Source organism: Paramormyrops kingsleyae, chromosome 7, assembly GCF_048594095.1.
Source record: "Paramormyrops kingsleyae isolate MSU_618 chromosome 7, PKINGS_0.4, whole genome shotgun sequence".
In the NCBI taxonomy this organism is placed as follows: domain Eukaryota; kingdom Metazoa; phylum Chordata; class Actinopteri; order Osteoglossiformes; family Mormyridae; genus Paramormyrops; species Paramormyrops kingsleyae.
This window is the reverse complement of record NC_132803.1, coordinates 24,053,727-24,071,590: the sequence shown is the minus strand read 5'-3', so window position 1 is coordinate 24,071,590 and position 17,864 is coordinate 24,053,727. Positions and strand designations below refer to the sequence as shown.

Sequence of the window (17,864 nt, the reverse complement as noted above, 5' to 3'; positions counted from 1 at the left end):
CAGCTTATTAATCATGAGCATCCAAGATGCAGTAACCAGGTAAAGCCACTGCCTCACTTTATGCTGAATAAGGCTACTCCAATGTCATTTTAAACAAAAGAGTCTATCTGGCTCTATTTCCACTGATAGGCAATTGTCTCAGATCCTTCTGCACGGTACAGACAACCGCAACATATCAGTTTTGAGAAAAAACTAACAAAATGACCCTATCTGCTTATCAGACTAGCCGTATGTTTCAGAAGAGAATCACACTGGCAAATAATTATTCACCGCAACACTGAGGAACAGCAGGTCCCCAAAGCCATTAAGACAAGGGCTCCCCTAAGGCAGGCGGGCCAGCATGGAGGAGCCTCTCACTGGGCGCGAAATGATCTTCCAGGGAACCCCCCAGTGAAGATCGGCAGCCTCTCAGGCTTCAGGGGAGAGTCTGTTTAGATGCTGGGTGATGAGTCTGAAGACTCGTGGAGGGTGGGTAGGGGGGTGGGGGCGGCTGGCAGACACCTGGGACTCTCCGGCTGGAAGTGACCACAGACAACATGCTGCAGGCCAGGAAAAACACGAGGCTGGCGAAACGGCAAAGCCCAAAAATGCCGCCGTAACCCCAAGTTCCCTATATGGAAAATTCCCACATACTTCAGCTAAAAGAGCCCCTGTGCTATTATTTTTGCTATAATAATAACAGCAGCAGTTTTATTTAGCCGACATCTATGTAAGGCAACTTACAAATTCGGCATTACAGCAGGAAAACTGCAGAAGCGTGGTGCAGGAAAACCTGAAAAGTCACTCGAATACACAGCACTGTCGCACATATCTTCCTAAGCTCAGGTCGGCCGCTCAACGATGCCCGCCCGACACCCGCCCAACGACGCATCTATGCATGTGTGTGACCTCAAAAAACCCAGAACATTCAGACCACAAGTCAGATGATCTTTCCACTCATTTTCTCTCATTACTTTGTTTAAATCAAATTATATCATGATTTCATCTGCTCATAATCATTCTTCCAGTTTTTTTTTTAAGAATATATTATGTGATATTTAGATGAAGCTTTACGGGTTGGTTTCATATTTAGCTCTCCATCTAAATAACAGAATAAAGTGTAAAACATCCACTGAACTCGCCCCCATTACTGGTGTCCGTGAAACAACAAAAAAAATATCCTATGAAAAGTTGAATGTAAAACCCTGTAACTAGGCATATATGTTGAAGACTGTTGGTCGGCATTTAAAGGCTTCTGCATAAATAAAGAGCCGTTAAGCACACTGAATGGTGATGTGCACAGACAGAAGAGAAGGGCGTTAACCTGACATTATAAAGCAGGGTTTCCAATCTGCTCCTCAGGGACCCACAGTTACTTTGTGTTTTTGTTCCCTCTGAGTTCCTTGCACATTTTTACTCTCTCCCAGCTCCCTACTGGGCAGCAAAAACATGGACTGTCTGTGGGACCCCGAGGATCGGACTGGGAAACACGGTTACAGCATTACTGTGTGCTGCGTGTGGTGTGGGCACATTTCTGCCACACCAGCTGAAGTGACTGAAGGTCACGTGACCACAGAACCACAAGGTGAAGAACCACTATCCCAGGTACCCCCCAAACAGACCCTGTGCAACCTGAGAGACAAACCACAGGGAAATCAGATGAGGCCCATTCCTGTAGACTAGGACAATAGTGCAGTCGGACATACTCAAGGGCAGCAGCCTCAGTATCTCTGTGAATGCTTCTCACTGCAGAATAATGGGAATGATTGGGCCAGCGGGGAGGGGCGGTATGGAAAGCAGGCAGGGCTGTGTGAGGGGAGGGGCCAGACGGGGAAGGGGGGGCAGCTTTGCAACACACATGGTGAGGCTCGTTAGCTCAAGACCCAGATGTCCGTTAACCAGTAGCTTACAGTCCCCCACACAATGATGCCTGATGGAGGGGCCTACCTTTGTGATGAGCGTGCGGTATTCCTCCACCTGGTGGTCGTTGTTATGGCAACCGGCCAGAAGCTGCCAGACCTCTCCCCGAAGAGCCTCCGGGATGCCGCTGCGGACGAGTGCGGGGAGCTGCTTCGGCCGAACGGACAGGTTCATGTGCCTGGACCCCCCCCAGAGAACCCCGCAACTGTCAAGGAGGTGCTGACTGCAAAATGGTGCATTCATAGCATGGCGATAGCCCGATCACTGTACAGAAAACTCAAAAACACTAATACTCGATACACCTACAGCTTTTTTCCACCGCACCAGATACCGTACTTTTGGTACTTCGGGAAGATACAAAAAATTCGGTACATCAAGGTGTTGGTTTTCCACTGGTGTAATGGTACGTTCGATTATCAGTCGGAACTCTCCCGTTCAAGCTACCACATCTTGGAACAAACATGGCTGCCTCCATGAACACGCTGTTGCATGTTGTTGCTTTATATCATTGCAGATTTGGAGTGAGATTCTTTTTTCCAAGAGACATACAAACAAGAAACACAAACTAGTAAAACCACAATAAAAGTGTTTAAAAATATTTTAGTACATTCATAGCGATATTCTTTTTTCGAGAGGCAAACAAACTACAAACAAACAAAATACACTAAAGTCTGGTAAAAATCTGATATTGTATGCTAGGATACTGTTTACGGTCATGATATTGTATTCTCTAAATCGAACACATGCAATTACATTTATAACTATTAATATACTGTAAATATGTATAAAATAGAATTACTGTTGACTGTGTAAGCTGCCATGTTGAAATGACGACACAGGGGCAACTCGGACAACAAAATTCTGTCCAACATGAACGTCATAAAAGAGGATAAATGGAATGTAAATGGAAAAGTGAAAGTACCGAAAAGTACCATACTTGGTGCGGTGGAAAAGCGCCCCTAGAGAACCACATTAAAAACAAATATAAACAAGAATAAAAAGGTTTACTTTACCCTGCTTCTATTTATATCAACAAATGATATCAGGTCTATCCTTAGAACTACAGAAAGTGACAGGCACATTTTAAGTATTAATACCCTATGCTGAATGGCATGGGTGTGGACAGCCTTTCAGTCCCTTGTGTCCTGAGTGTTACCTTCAGCGCAATTAGAAGAGGATGAGTCACTGTATCCATGGCCTTTAAACCCAATGGAAATGTAGTTGCATCTCAGTGCTACAGCGTCCCTCATTTCAACGGTCTAAGACAATGTGACCAAGCTGATGAGTGACCTTTGATGGCAGGGCTTTCTGCTGAAAGTGTGCAATGAGAGCAGTTAGGGCTCTCTGATGACACGCCTCTGCATAAGCCTCCCCTAATAGAGAATGACGAGCTTGACAACGGAAACGTGCGGAAAAAGCTGCATTGTTCCGGCAAAGCTTCTCAGTGCAAAACGGGGATCGTTTTACCGAAGGAATAGGACATGAGCTATAGGCGATGACCTGTAACCGGGAAACCAGCTACCTCCCTGTCCCAGCCGAGTTTGGAAACGTGACCGCTGTTACCCGTGTTCCACACACCAGGACGCCTGAAGGAGCATCCAGAAATACAGGTGGCGGGGAGAGAGACAAACAAGCCAATCTGCAGGCAGGGTAGACGGGCAAAGCCTCCGAGCTGAACACGCCCGAGCTTTTGGTCTGAATTCATCTCGGCGTGTAATTGGACAATAAGAGCCTGCAAATGGGCGGAACACCTTATATCTGGGATCCATTGTCTCATTCTGAATTAATTCTCCAAACTGCGAAGTGTGTGTGTGTGTGTGTATGTGTGCGTGTCCTTCTGAGGGTTTCTATAACGTGAACCTTATCTAGTATTGCCTAGCAAAACTTGGGTAAACTGTACATTCGGGAATAAAAAACTTAAACGTTTGCCTGTGACACAAAGAATCGGACACAATTGTGAAAGTAATTCCACCCAAAGACCGATAACTCATTTCCTATGGCCAAAAAAAGCAGAGTGACTTCAACGGTGCGGGGTTCCTGTCCCAGTGCAGACTTTAGGCGGAGGGGAACGAAGTAAACGACACTGAAGGAAGACCTGAAGGAACCGTGAGACTCGGAAAGGATAAAAGTCACCCCATACCAGCGCTGGGAAATAACATGGTGGATTTAGGGGCAGTAAGAATAGGGGCCCAGTGAGCACTCTACGGGCCCCAGTGAGCACTCTACGGGCCCCAGTGAATGCTTTATGGGTCTAACGATATCGACAATACAGAAACCAGACTTCCGGGTCACACCTCCCATCGGGAAATGATCCAGAGATGCAAGTTCCATCAAGCTAGGAACCCCGATTCTTACTGACCTGCCTCCACTCGCCTATAAAAGGCTGCGTCCCATAAATTCACTCTGCAAACTCAGTACGTTCTGGTCTGGAGGTGCTGTAAAAATCACAAGGGGCGACGGTGCAGCACATGTCAGGATCTGAGTCTGGAGCAATGCTAAGAACACGAACACGGCCAAAAGAACAGGAGCGGGGGAGGAAAGGCCAAGTTTAATGTCCATCTGTTCCATTTAAAATGGTAATATGTGCTGCGGGGGAAGGATCCGTAACGCTTCATGGGTCTCTGTCCGGCTAGACGAAGCAGGGCTGGCTTTATCGTCCACGAAAACCCCACAGCTCATCACCGACGGCAACCGCAGCGACAAACAGACCCACTGGAGCGACCTTGAAGCGCCCCAGCACCTTTTGCGGCGTCCCCCCCCAAAAGCCCGAGTCCTGGCTCAGACATTCAGGACAGGCCAAAGGGCACAGGGAGGTTCAGCTGGGGGTCACAGAACATCGGAACAGATGTGGCCCCCCAGCAAAAGACTAAAGGGGGACATGATCCAGGTATATAAGATTCTAACAGGTCTGGATGCTGTTCAGCCAAATGGCTACTTCAGTATTAGTTTAAATACTACAACTCATGGCCATAAGTGGAAAATAACAGGAGAACATTTTAAAATGAATTTGAGGAAGCACTTCTTTACACAGCATGTAGTTAGAGTATGGAATAGTCTTCCTGCTAGTATAGAGCAAGCTAAAACCCTGGGGTCCTTTAAATCAAAGCTAGATAACATTTTAACAACTCTGAGCTATTAGTTGATTTCTCCCCAAATGAGCTTAATGGGCTGAATGGCCTCCTCTCCTTTGGTAATTTCTTATGTTCTTATCTTCTTACAACCAAAGGTGAAGCCCTCCTCCAGTAGCAGCTCTGAAGGAGCCACTCGCCCATAAAGCTTCCTGGTATGTGACTTGTCGGGGGGGGGGGGGGTTTAGCGGCGCATTGGACGGGAGTGTACCTGAGACCAATAATAAAAATGGCTATCCAAGGGTCACTGCTGGAGGCTGGGAGTGTGAGCGAGGCTGCAGTCAAATGGAACCGGCAGACCAGAGACGTACTTCGCATGAGTGACAAAGGAGAAGTGAAAGCTAACGGTGAGACAGGAGAGGAGAACCGGCCGCTCACCACTTGGACAGCAGCTCGCCCCAGGTCTCCAGGATCTTCTCGGCACACTCTTTGGACACGTCCCCCGAGCCGCTCAGCAGCGGCTCGTCATTGTCTGGGGGGGGGGGGGAGTGCAGGGTCAGCGCGGCGTGGTGCCATGGCAGGCAGGTCAGGGCCAGGCGCACGGTTACGGTGGACAAAGCGCAGGAAGCACTGATTTTAAAGGCAGGGGGCGGGGAGCACTTCCCAGGCACCCTTTGTCCACTTCCCCCCCCCAATGTTATGTTAAACCCACTTCCATACCACAGTAAAGACCCTGCTAACCTCCCCCACCCCAGTGTTATATGATCCCCCCCACCCAGAGCAAGTCTCGGGCCCACCTTCCTCCTCCTCGTCCTCAGGGGGTGAAGGCACCATGGGGCCGTGCGACGCCGAGGGCAGGATGCTGGGGCTGGCCGTGGTCTTCCTCTTCTCCCGCTCAGACTCGCTCTCCAGGCTTACCACCTCGTACAGCGTGTCCGTGTTGCTCTTCCTGTCCTTCCTCTCCATCTGGGATGAAGGAGAACGGCAGCAGCAGGTTACAGAGGCTACATGCTCCTCGGTTTTGAGTCCAGGGGCACTTCGGCCTTCACTGCACTTGGCCTATTAGCTGGCACCACGCTGCAGGCTGGAGATGCAGCCCTGACCAGTGGAATCCAGAGGGCTGCTTAGCAGAACATGACGCAACAGGCTAATGACCCAGCGTAGATGGAGACCTCCCAGTCCTGGGGAAGATGCTTACACCTCCTCCCCTGCCTTAAAGAGGGCCCCCGCTCACTCACACACTCTCACACACTACACACTCTCATTCTCACCTGCTTGAGTTTCAGGTAGAAGGTCTCGGTGTAACTCCGCTTGCTGAAAGGCCAGAAGAGCCTCTCGTTGGGGGAACAGACTCGCACCCGTGTCTCCAGCAGGAACCTCACGGGCTCCTCCACCTCCGTGATGACCAGGTCCACAGCCGTGGTCATATACATGAACTTATCTATGGGACACAAGGGGGCCACATCAACGGAGTCCTTCCAGGCAGCGAGATGCACGCCGTAAACAGCGTCCATATGCCATCTCCTCACCTTTGGGGGTCTCCTCGTTGACAGACTGGAACTGAGGGGTGTTGGGATTCCAGCTCCCTGTGATGATGTAAGACTTTCCATCTGAGCTTTTCCCCATCGACTCCTGCGGCGACAGAGCAGGGGCGTCGGCATGTAAGCGACAGTGGGGGGAGGCAGGCCGGGCCGGGCCGGGCCGGGCCAGACTGGCAGGAGGGAACACTCACCAGGTCCAGCAGGTGCATGTCACTGTTCCTCACATCTTTGCCTGGGCTCAGCAAGAGACCAAAGCACCTAGCAACAAGAAGCACCACATGATCCACCAGCGAAGGCTGGAGCTACACAGGAACCAGGCGAGATCCGAACAAATGCAGCCAAACGGTCTCCTCTTCATCATATTCGTTAATGAGTTTATCAATAGGGTGCCGCCCAAAGACATCAACTGAATATTACACATATATACAGTGAAAGTATCCAAAGAAACAAGATGCGAAGGTGTGAATAATAGGTAAAATACGTATTTCCTATTAGCCTATTACACTCATTACGAATGTTCTCCAAAATAGTATTAGGTAAAGCTCAAACTAAAAAGATCTTAATAATTAAAAAAAAAACACATTTCAATAAGTGATGATCGGCGTTGTGTCACACATTAAATATTGATGGTTAACAGATGAGGCGCAGTACAGCTGTGAGTTACTTCAGCAGAAAGCGCTCAGTGGTGACACCCTCCTGCCTGGGAGGGAAAAGCAGGCCTGGCTGACCTCTCTATCGACAGCTCTTTGTTGGAGGTCTGCTGCACATAGATCACTATCTTTTTCTCCATCCCGGGGCGCAGCTTGAAGCACTGCTTGTCTTTGTCTTTCGACACGGCGCTGAAACAGACAGAGAGAAACGGCGTTGGTACAGCGATGTACGAAAAGGCTAATGGCCGTCAAGGAAAATGATGTTGAGGCGATCTTCATGTTGGTGTGAGAGTACGTCTGTTAAATTGTGTCCTCTTAGCCAATTCAAAATCTCTCCTAAAGTCGCCTCAGTATTTCCAATACATCAGTATATTTGTTCACTCAATCACTAGCTTTGCTTGGGTAATCAATACAACATAAAACAATTTAACACATTCAGCTAATTAAGTGAACTGGTGGTGACGAGTAACAAATAAACAGAACAGCTGAGGTGCCCCTGAGGAGAGACTTGGGAACTGAAGCCGTGTTCATCTAGCCGTCCAGCAAGGTGCCGTTTTGGAGAAATTCTGTTTTTATTGTGTTATCGTTTGCATAAATCCTAATGTTTCTTTTTCCTGAGCAAACAGACATTTACTACCCAAATAAACAGCTCGAAACATATTCTTTGACTGCCTAAGACTTCTGCACAGTGCAGTACACCTCGGCACACAGGCTCGTGTTTGCATGCTGTCAGCACGCATTTCGCCCAAACAGTCAGTCGCCCTGCTTTGAATATTTCACCTTGAAAGGTCCGCCAAGCATCATGCCAATAACTGGGCCGGTCGGCCTCATGCGTGATTGTTTTCGGGAGGCCGCGGGCCCCTGGTCGCGGGATTTAGCCCCACGCCAAACCCACATTCCATGAATATGCAGACACACCATCTACCTCAAGCCAGAATCTACAGTCTAGTAGCCACAGAAACAGGAGGAAGTCGTGCTTCTCCTCACCACACGGCCGCTCGTGCCTTAACATGAACAGGTTTAAACTGGCATGGAAGATTCCCGTTTACGACTGATATACGTCACAGTAAACACTCAGCAATGAATGACAGAGCTGCAGGCTGCTGATCACTGCTCCCCCTGCTGGTAGACGTGGTGAGACGCCCCTGCCCGTTCGCCAACCCTGGATCGTTCACGGCGAATATAAATAAAGTCTGGTTTCAGCTCCTGCGGATTATGGACGGTCACAGATACATGGAGCTGTATGAAATGAGATTAGTGCATGAATGCGCCAGCCTTCTCTGAGGGCAAAGGAAGATTAACTGGAGAGCTAATCCAACAGCTTCATCAAAGGGGAACCAGGAACGGATTGATGGCCTCCTCAGGAACGCTGCGTGCCGTTTAGCGCGTAGCCTGAGTTACACATACAAACCGTTAACAACATTCCATGGTGGACTTCCGTATTCTAACCAACAGAGCAGACGTGACTAAGCTCTGTAAACAGACACAATAACAGGACTCTACCCGGTTTCTGAGTCTCCCCATACCTACTTACATCCTGCCTCAGTGCACAAAATCACAGATCAAAGATCCTAATCACTAATGCACTTTGTTCTTCAGGAGGCTAAAAATATGCTTCTTTTGTTTCCAAACAATTCAGAAGATCGGTCATTTGTGAGGTAGGGAAAACTTTGGTATTTCTATTTTTTTTTTTAGTAATGAGCAGCTTATTTCCACTCCAACAGGAAGTCGGAAAAAAAGCAGCCAGTCCGAGCTGGTACCTGCTGCTCGTTCCCAACCTGTCGACGTCTGGAGAGGCAGCACCCAAGGGCCTATGAACATGTGGGGGCCCGAGGCTGACTAGAGGGGTGTTTCAAAATCCCCGAAACAGCCTAAAACACACAGCAGCCTGCACCACGTGATGTTCAAACTGCAACTTAACAGTCACCACATCAGAGGATTCCTGTAGAATCGCACCTCACTCAGAGTCACGGGGGACGACGAATCTCAGGATGTGCAAATGAGGCCCTGAGGAAAATACAGTACAATATTCATGTGGCTCATAAGCCATCCATCCATCCATCCAGATACTTCTTATCCAATAGAGGCTTGCCTATACCAGGTGGAACAGGGCACCAGGAATGGGACAGTCTGGATGGGATGGCAGTCAGTTACAATGCACACCTGCACTGGCACACACTCATGTGCTATGGGCAAATTGGAGACACTGATTCACCAATCTGCAAGCCTTTGGACTGCGGGAGGAAATGGAAGTTACCGGAGGAAGCCCACATGACATGGCGGGGGACACACACACAGAGCAGAGTCAGGACCAGAAACCACAGCAGTCCTGAGCCCTAACTGCGAGTAGCTAAAGCAGCCCTGGAGGTGCGAGGCAGCAGCCCTGAGCCCTAACTGCGAGCAGCTAAAGCAGCCCTGGAGGTGCGAGGCAGCAGCCCTGAGCACTAACTGCGAGCAGCTAAAGCAGCCCTGGAGGTGCGAGGCAGCAGTCCTGAGCCCTAACTGCGAGCAGCTAAAGCAGCCCTGGAGGTACGAGGCAGCAGCCCTGAGCCCTAACTGCGAGCAGCTAAAGCAGCCCTGGTGGTGCGAGGCAGCAGCCCTGAGCCCTAACTGCGAGCAGCTAAAGCAGCCCTGGAGGTGCGAGGCAGCAGCCCTGAGCCCTAACTGCGAGCAGCTAAAGCAGCCCTGGAGGTGCGAGGCAGCAGTCCTGAGCCCTAACTGCGAGCAGCTAAAGCAGCCCTGGAGGTGCGAGGCAGCAGTCCTGAGCCCTAACTGCGAGCAGCTAAAGCAGCCCTGGAGGTGCGAGGCAGCAGTCCTGAGCACTAACTGCGAGCAGCTAAAGCAGCCCTGGAGGTGCGAGGCAGCAGCCATGAGCCCTAACTGCGAGCAGCTAAAGCAGCCCTGGAGGTGCGAGGCAGCAGCCCTGAGCCCTAACTGCGAGCAGCTAAAGCAGCCCTGGAGGTGCGAGGCAGCAGTCCTGAGCACTAACTGCGAGCAGCTAAAGCAGCCCTGGAGGTGCGAGGCAGCAGCCATGAGCCCTAACTGCGAGCAGCTAAAGCAGCCCTGGAGGTGCGAGGCAGCAGTCCTGAGCCCTAACTGCGAGCAGTTAAAGCAGCCCTGGAGGTGCGAGGCAGCAGCCCTGAGCCCTAACTGTGAGCAGCTAAAGCAGCCCTGGAGGTGCGAGGCAGCAGTCCTGAGCCCTAACTGCGAGCAGCTAAAGCAGCCCTGGAGGTGCGAGGCAGCAGTCCTGAGCCCTAACTGCGAGCAGCTAAAGCAGCCCTGTCAGGTCCTATAAAGTGTGAGTGGGAGACCGATAAGGGCTTTATGGAAAGCACACACACTCCAGCGAGTGGGCCGGTATCTGGCCCTTAACAGAGAGTACGTCCCCCCGGAGAGCAGGGCCACACACGGCGCATGCCCCGCTCTCCCTCACCTGTAAGAGCCTTTCCCATCATCCTCCTTGATCTCAAGGCAGACGGTGAAGGTGAAGACATCGCTGTCGGGCGTCAGGGGCGGGGCCTGCGCCGCCTGCAGGGGCTTGCTGGCCGACCTCCTGAAAGCAGTGGCGAAGCTGTACAGGATCCGACTAACCTAGAGGATGGCAGAGGGCAGAGGTCAAAACGGGGCAGATCCAGAACACAGCCCTTAGGGAATATTAGAGGGTATTCAGGAGGAGGAGACTCAGGTCAGGAGTAGGGGACTGGAAAGCACCAGCAAAGAAAAAAAAAAACACATATAAACACACTGGGCCTGGCACTATGATTACTGGGGACTAGCAGATAATGTGGTGATTGAGGCTGAACTGAATGGATCAGTGCTTGTGATCAGAAGGTTGCCTTGAGTGAGGGCCCTTAAAGGACAGCAAGATGCGATACGTGAAAACTAAAGAAGCAGCAAATAAGGTATCATTTCATTCACGTCTGCATACCCTGGTGGCAGCATCACGCCCAGAGCAGCTAATGTGTGTTTCCCGGGTAACACACCAGCTGTGGTGCTGGCAGCCAATCACGGAGTTCCCCATGCTGACAACAGGCGTAATTTAGTGACGGGTGGCTACCCAGAGCATCAGCCTCTCGGCGCTTACAACCACTATGGGTGACGCAGCAGAGAAAGTGCGTTTCCATGAAGCGCTCACCGCCTCCTGGATCTCGCAGCGGAAGACATGGATGCGGAAGATCTCGGTGTTGTAATGGCTCTCGGTGAAGGCGAAGCAGTCGCTCTCCGGGGTACCGTCGTGGCCGCGCACACAGAACAGAATCTTGTGGATGGGATAGTTGGCTATTTCCGTGCTCGTCTGAGGATCCAGCAACCTGTTTCAGACACGGAGGCGTTCAGACTGAGAGCTGAGATTACAATCAGGACCATCCTAGTCGGTCTCAACATGGCCGACAGACACACGGAAAAGGTGGCTTCGAGTCTCCCTAGGCCACACACTGGAGGTACAGCATCTCTCCAGGTCCTTTGGTAGCTCTGAGCGGCAGGTGGCCCCATTGCATGAGGCTCAGCTGGACTGGACAGCCTGTGTGTGCGTGACCAAGGTACCATTCCATAATGCGCCTGTGACTCCCAGGACGGCTTGTGAGCGGCCGTGGTCCGCGGGGCGGGTTGCGGGGCAGAGGGGGGGGGCCTGTCTCTTACCTGACGGTGCCCTCGGAGACGCCAGGAACGGACAGCGTGACGTCCAGTGGCATCTGGCACTGGCCCCTCAGGATGCTGATCATGCGCAGTGCCTCCAGCTCACTGCGGGGGGCGTTGACGGATGCGCAGCCCAGGTACGTCAGCTTGCTGAACACCACGCTGTCCTCGTCTGGCACTGGCGTGCTGGGGCTGGGCTCTGACGAGTCGCCAGGGGACCTCACAGACAGGACGACCTCTGCGGCGGGGGGGGGCACAATGCAGAGAGCGTCAAGCATCATGCAGGGAATGCGGGAGAAACAGCACAGCCAAGAATTATTCTCAGCTAAATGACTATCCCACACTAGCAGGGTCTGCAGGTATTACACCTACGTAATACTGTGCAGAAGAGCAGCTATTTAGATTCTTTCATTTTAACACTTCTAAGGCACAGTTTAGCCAAAAATCCAGCATCAAACGACATAAATGGACGATTCTGACGCTATTTAGGCCGAGCCAGATGACCCCACCCAACACACACCACTAGATCTCGTCTTTCTCAAACCCAGGGACAAAAACATGGACTGTCTGGCAGGGAGCAAAAATGTGGACCGTCCCCAAGGACGGGACTGAGAGTTGCTGCCCTAAGGCCTGCACTTCCCGCTCTGGGGGCCCCACTCACCTTCATACATAAACTCGCCTTCCTTGGCGGACTGGACAGGCAGCACCATCTCCAACTTGGGCTGGGCTCCTGGGGGGGCAGACATGGCGCCCCCTACCTGCTCCCCACCGCCGGCTGCCTGCTCGGCCATGGATGGATCCATCAGAACATCTTCCAGCTCGCGCCGGAGCTGCTGCTCACTACCGTTGCCGACGATCTGCGGGGTTGGGGGGGCGAGGGGGGGAGGTGGAGAGACCAGCATGCAAGCACAGGCGCGGCGTCAGAAGGCGGCAGACGGCCCACGGTCACAAAAAATGGCGCGCGGCGTTACGGAGCCCGAGGGCACCTTGGCCGGTTCTGACTCCTTCACCCTTTTCAAGCATATCTGCTGGAATATGACCTAGACACCCAGGATATCAGTGCAGATAACAAGAGAACAAACACCCTGCATGATTATCAGAATCTCTGTGGCTGAAGAAAGCAAGTGACTAATTAACCATATTAGCTTAATGTTAGTGCACACAGACAGACAGAAATTTTTGGTAATTTCCAAGAATGAGAAAAAGTGCTTCGGCTTGAATTTAATATTTCGGCTTCTTTATTTCCTCAAAACTCTGCAATCCCTGAACTGACCAGTAGGTGGCCGGCAGGCTGCTGCACACACGCATCTGAGAAGCAGCTAATGAGCAAGAGAGAGAGAGGCAGAGCACACGGAAGCCCGGGCGCGTCTACGAGGCGACCGCAGCGAGGACGAGCTGCGGCCAAAGCTGCTATAGCGCTGTGCGGCGCCCAGGGACACGGCTCAGCTTGGGGCTTCCTGTCTGATCGTGCGAAAGACGAGAACATGATCCGATGGACGACCAAATGATAACAGACACACAGTACAGACAGCGTCACCACAACAGAAAAGAGACGGAGAGAGAGACTGACCTTCAAGCTGACACCTTCCTCAGAAATTACCTGCGTAACAGACAACACGTTTAGAGACGTCTAACACACTCCTCCGTGTCTAACTGCACAGGGGGACAAACATGAGCATGACCCTGACGTTTCAGCAGATTTAAGTCACACAGACGAAATTCTGTGAGCCTTTACTCTCCTTTGTAATTGCAGTGGAGTGTAGCTGGCCTGGCAGAGGGCCACATAAAATGGGAACAATGTGTTCAAAAGGCATTCCTGAGTATGTGTAAACAGAAACAGAGTCCTATGGATTGAAGCTGTCAGTTAACACAGGTATAGCTCCCTCTTCTGGCAGAGACAGGCTAGTGATGTACGAGTCCATGGGATTTTACAGCACACATAAATCACAAAACAAGGTAGATGGGTTCCCTTTGCCACAAAGCACCACCTTGCTAATTGCAGAACATGAAGACACCAGGGAACTTCAATAAAAACAAAATAGGCTCAATATATCTACACTGAACAACTATGATGTCTCAGAGATGTACAGCTCTAATATATGTGGCAACTCTCTGTATACAGCACCCAATACTGTACAGATTCACTAACTGATATTATATACCTTTAAGGGCTGTGTGGTCAGAGCCCTCAATCCCGTGCGGTCAGAGCCCTCAATCCCGTGCGGTCAGAGCCCTCAATTCCGTGCGGTCAGACCTGATATTATAAAGCTTTACAGACCGTGCGGTCAGAGCCCTCAATCTCGTGCAGTCAGACCTGATATTATAAAGCTTTACAGACCGTATGGTCAGAGCACTCAATCCCGTGCGGTCAGAGCCCTCAATCCCGTGCGGTCAGACCTGATATTATAAAGCTTTACAGACCGTGCGGTCAGAGCCCTCAATCCCGTGCGGTCAGACCTGATATTATAAAGCTTTACAGACCGTGCGGTCAGAGCTAGAGGTCGACCGATATATCGGCCGGCCGATATATCGGGCCGATATTTAGCATTTTTTAATGTATCGGCATCGGCCGATATCCGAGTGCACTACGCCGATTTTCAGACAGGCACGTCTGCGGGCAGCCCAGTGTTATTGTTGCTGTGGAACACGTGACCCATGCTGCCTTGTGCAGGACCACAGCCAGAAGTTTTGGAAGAGTCCTGGGATAAAACGGTAAGGCTTAAATTCTGATCTTTCAATGACCTGTTTATTTAAGTAGTTTGCTATGAAATGTTGCTTTAAAAGAAAACGCGAATTACGCTATTGGGAACTGGGGTAATGATAATGAGCCTTCAACCAACTGTAGCTTACAGGTAACATTAAGGATCATTGATTCTAATAGAGTTCGTTTTGTGCGCTTATTGGTGGGCTCACAGACGTTTTTTAATCGTTAAAAATCATTTTAATTGTTAACATTTTAATTATTACCATATCAGCCGATGTTATCAGTTATGTTTTTTTTCTTGTGTCGGAGAGTTTCACTCTGTGAGTGTGTGGGGCGGAGCAGGCAGCTCTCAAATACTGCAGCGTGTGTGAGAGTTGCGTTACTCTGCCCTGATCACAGACAGCGCCGTCCTCGGAGACACAGAGCTGCTAAGAACGATGCATGGCGGAGAAAAGTGTTTGTTCGAAAGAGTGGTTACCATTTACTTGAGCTGATGCTGACAATGGTCCTTCTGTGCAACTTTTTTTCATTTGAGACCGGAGATTCAAACAATTTGTCAGACGTCTAGATAAAAAGTGCATGACTTTGCGCAGTTAGTTTCCTCATTAAACATGTCTATCCTTTATACGGGCTTATACGTAGACAACGTCACAATCACTAGGGGCTTATGTTGTCCTTGCATACAAGGCTGTGCAATACCACAGTTATTTTATTTTATTTTCCGGGATCACTAGATTCTGATTGTGAATTTGGCTTTAAGCTATCTGTCTGCTAACAACAGAAACAACATGTTAGTGTACACTACTCATCATACCATGATGCACTTAGTGTTTTTTTTTTCTTCAAAATGTATTAGAGTGTAATTGTTGTAATGTGCATGGAATACTGGAATTGTAGAATGAATTGAAGATGAAGGTACTATAATAAAAATTCTAACCTTGCATTTATTCTTCTGTTTTAGTAATTGCTGTCTGATGGCTGAACAAAAATCTAATCCTGTATGGCAGCATTTCACAAAGCCAACACCAGGAAAAGCCAGATGCAATATCTGCAGCAGACTGGTGAGCTTGGGAGCTGAAGAATGAGTTTGCTGCTAAAGAGATTCTGATGCTGCTATCTTTATTGTTTATAAGTTTAAGTTGTTTATAAGTTGTATTGTGTTTTTGTTATTTAAGTTTATATTTAAATTAACACAAGTCAGTATTCAATAAATGCTAAGTTGAGAAATTTTGTGTATCGTTTGTTATTATTAATGTGATATTTTATCATGCAAATAGAGGGGAAAACGTCCAATTTTCGGCCAAAAAATATCGGCAGCATATATCGGCCATCGGCTGACCCTGACTCCTAAATATCGTCATCGGCATCGGCTATTGAAAAACCCATATCGGTCGACCTCTAGTCAGAGCCCTCAATCTCGTGCAGTCAGACCTGATATTATAAAGCTTTACAGACCGTGCGGTCAGAGCCCTCAATCCCGTGCGGTCAGACCTGATATTATAAAGCTTTATGCACCATGCGGTCAGAGCCCTCAATCCCGTGCGGTCAGACCTGATATTATAAAGCTTTACAGACCGTGCGGTCAGAGCCCTCAATCCCGTGCGGTCAGACCTGATATTATAAAGCTTTATGCACCATGCGGTCAGAGCCCTCAATCCCGTGCGGTCAGACCTGATATTATAAAGCTTTACAGACCGTGCGGTCAGAGCCCTCAATCCCGTGCGGTCAGACCTGATATTATAAAGCTTTACAGACCGTGCGGTCAGAGCACTCAATCCTGTGCGGTCAGACCTGATATTATAAAGCTTTACAGACCGTGCGGTCAGAGCACTCAATCCCGTGCGGTCAGACCTGATATTATAAAGCTTTACAGACCGTGCGGTCAGAGCCCTCAATCCCGTGCGGTCAGACCTGATATTATAAAGCTTTACAGACCGTGCGGTCAGAGCCCTCAATCCCGTGCGGTCAGACCTGATATTATAAAGCTTTACAGACCGTGCGGTCAGAGCACTCAATCCCGTGCGGTCAGACCTGATATTATAAAGCTTTACAGACCGTGCGGTCAGAGCACTCAATCCCGTGCGGTCAGACCTGATATTATAAAGCTTTACAGACCGTGCGGTCAGAGCCCTCAATCCCGTGCGGTCAGACCTGATATTATAAAGCTTTACAGACCGTGCGGTCAGAGCCCTCAATCCCGTGCGGTCAGACCTGATATTATAAAGCTTTACAGACCGTGCGGTCAGAGCCCTCAATCCCGTGCGGTCAGACCTGATATTATAAAGCTTTACAGACCGTGCGGTCAGAGCCCTCAATCCCGTGCGGTCAGACCTGATATTATAAAGCTTTCTGCACCATGCGGTCAGAGCCCTCAATCCCGTGCGGTCAGACCTGATATTATAAAGCTTTACAGACCGTGCGGTCAGAGCCCTCAATCCCGTGCGGTCAGACCTGATATTATAAAGCTTTACAGACCATGCGGTCAGAGCCCTCAATCTCGTGCGGTCAGACCTGCCACTGCTCACTCTCCCTTGCCACCAGCACAGAATGTTTGACTCTGTTCTTCACTCTGTGAATTAGGGGCTCAAGCTGCACTGGGAAAAAGAAAGGAAGCAGTGTCTGTCACCATGGAGACCTAGCACTGGGCACTCCCCCCCCCCCCCCCCCGGGCTATGTGATCCTTTCAAGGACTCATTCAGATCACCCACAGATGCCGCAAACATTGGGAGAATCATAAAGGAGCTCAAATCTGTGAACAGTGTCTATCTTTCAATACAGGATTTTTTTTCCTGACTGTGCTCTTGGTTGCCTAAAGGTTACAGTACAGTCCTTGCAATAATCTACATGATCCTATTGTAGCCAAGAGGAAATCAAGATTAGACAGCAATCGGTGAGGTGAGAAAAGGGCTAACAGCAGACTATGTAAATTTTATGGGAAGGGACATAGGATTTAAAGGATGGAATTTTAGCCACAGGAATCAAACAATCCACAATCATTTGGGATACATATTATGCCTGTCAGTCATTACTATGGAGTAAACTGAAAATATACATCTGGTCTTGTCTGAGGGAGACAATGTGACATCATCAATGGGGGACACGGAAATGAGCGGCTCACTGGGGGATTCAATCGTTACCTCACCGGAAAGCCTAAGGTGGACTGACACAGAGCCAAAATGCTCTTGCTCTCCCAAAGTTAGCACTATGGAGCATTAGCATTCATTTAAAAGTTGTAACACATTACTGTCTCCTTGAGTGTGGCAGATATGCAGTATTTTGATAATATATGCAGGATTTTTAATAGAGATCTATTGTATTCCTTCCTGGTTGTACACAAAGTCAGTATAACGGTCGCGATGTTGCACAG

General features: G+C 49.7%; 1 protein-coding gene across 6 annotated transcripts in view; it reads right to left on the bottom strand.

Annotated features, from left to right (window-relative positions):
* rabgap1 (RAB GTPase activating protein 1) overlaps window positions 1-17,864 on the bottom strand; it is a 60,740-nt gene that overhangs the window by 30,764 nt on the left and 12,112 nt on the right. For 3 of the 6 annotated variants that reach the window (XM_023831855.2, XM_023831857.2, XM_072714572.1), the window contains 12 exons: window positions 13,364-13,393; window positions 12,455-12,650; window positions 11,797-12,031; window positions 11,294-11,468; window positions 10,592-10,749; window positions 7,237-7,347; window positions 6,700-6,766; window positions 6,497-6,599; window positions 6,239-6,408; window positions 5,765-5,933; window positions 5,406-5,499; window positions 1,927-2,077 (listed from right to left, as the gene is read on the bottom strand). In XM_023831855.2, coding sequence (XP_023687623.2) covers window positions 1,927-2,077; window positions 5,406-5,499; window positions 5,765-5,933; window positions 6,239-6,408; window positions 6,497-6,599; window positions 6,700-6,766; window positions 7,237-7,347; window positions 10,592-10,749; window positions 11,294-11,468; window positions 11,797-12,031; window positions 12,455-12,650; window positions 13,364-13,393 — 1,659 coding nt within the window. Of the gene's footprint in view, window positions 1-1,926; window positions 2,078-5,405; window positions 5,500-5,764; window positions 5,934-6,238; window positions 6,409-6,496; window positions 6,600-6,699; window positions 6,767-7,236; window positions 7,348-10,591; window positions 10,750-11,293; window positions 11,469-11,796; window positions 12,032-12,454; window positions 12,651-13,363; window positions 13,394-17,008; window positions 17,079-17,864 lie in introns of those variants that run through there. The other 3 variants (XM_023831856.2, XM_023831859.2, XM_023831858.2) reach the window with 2 other exon arrangements.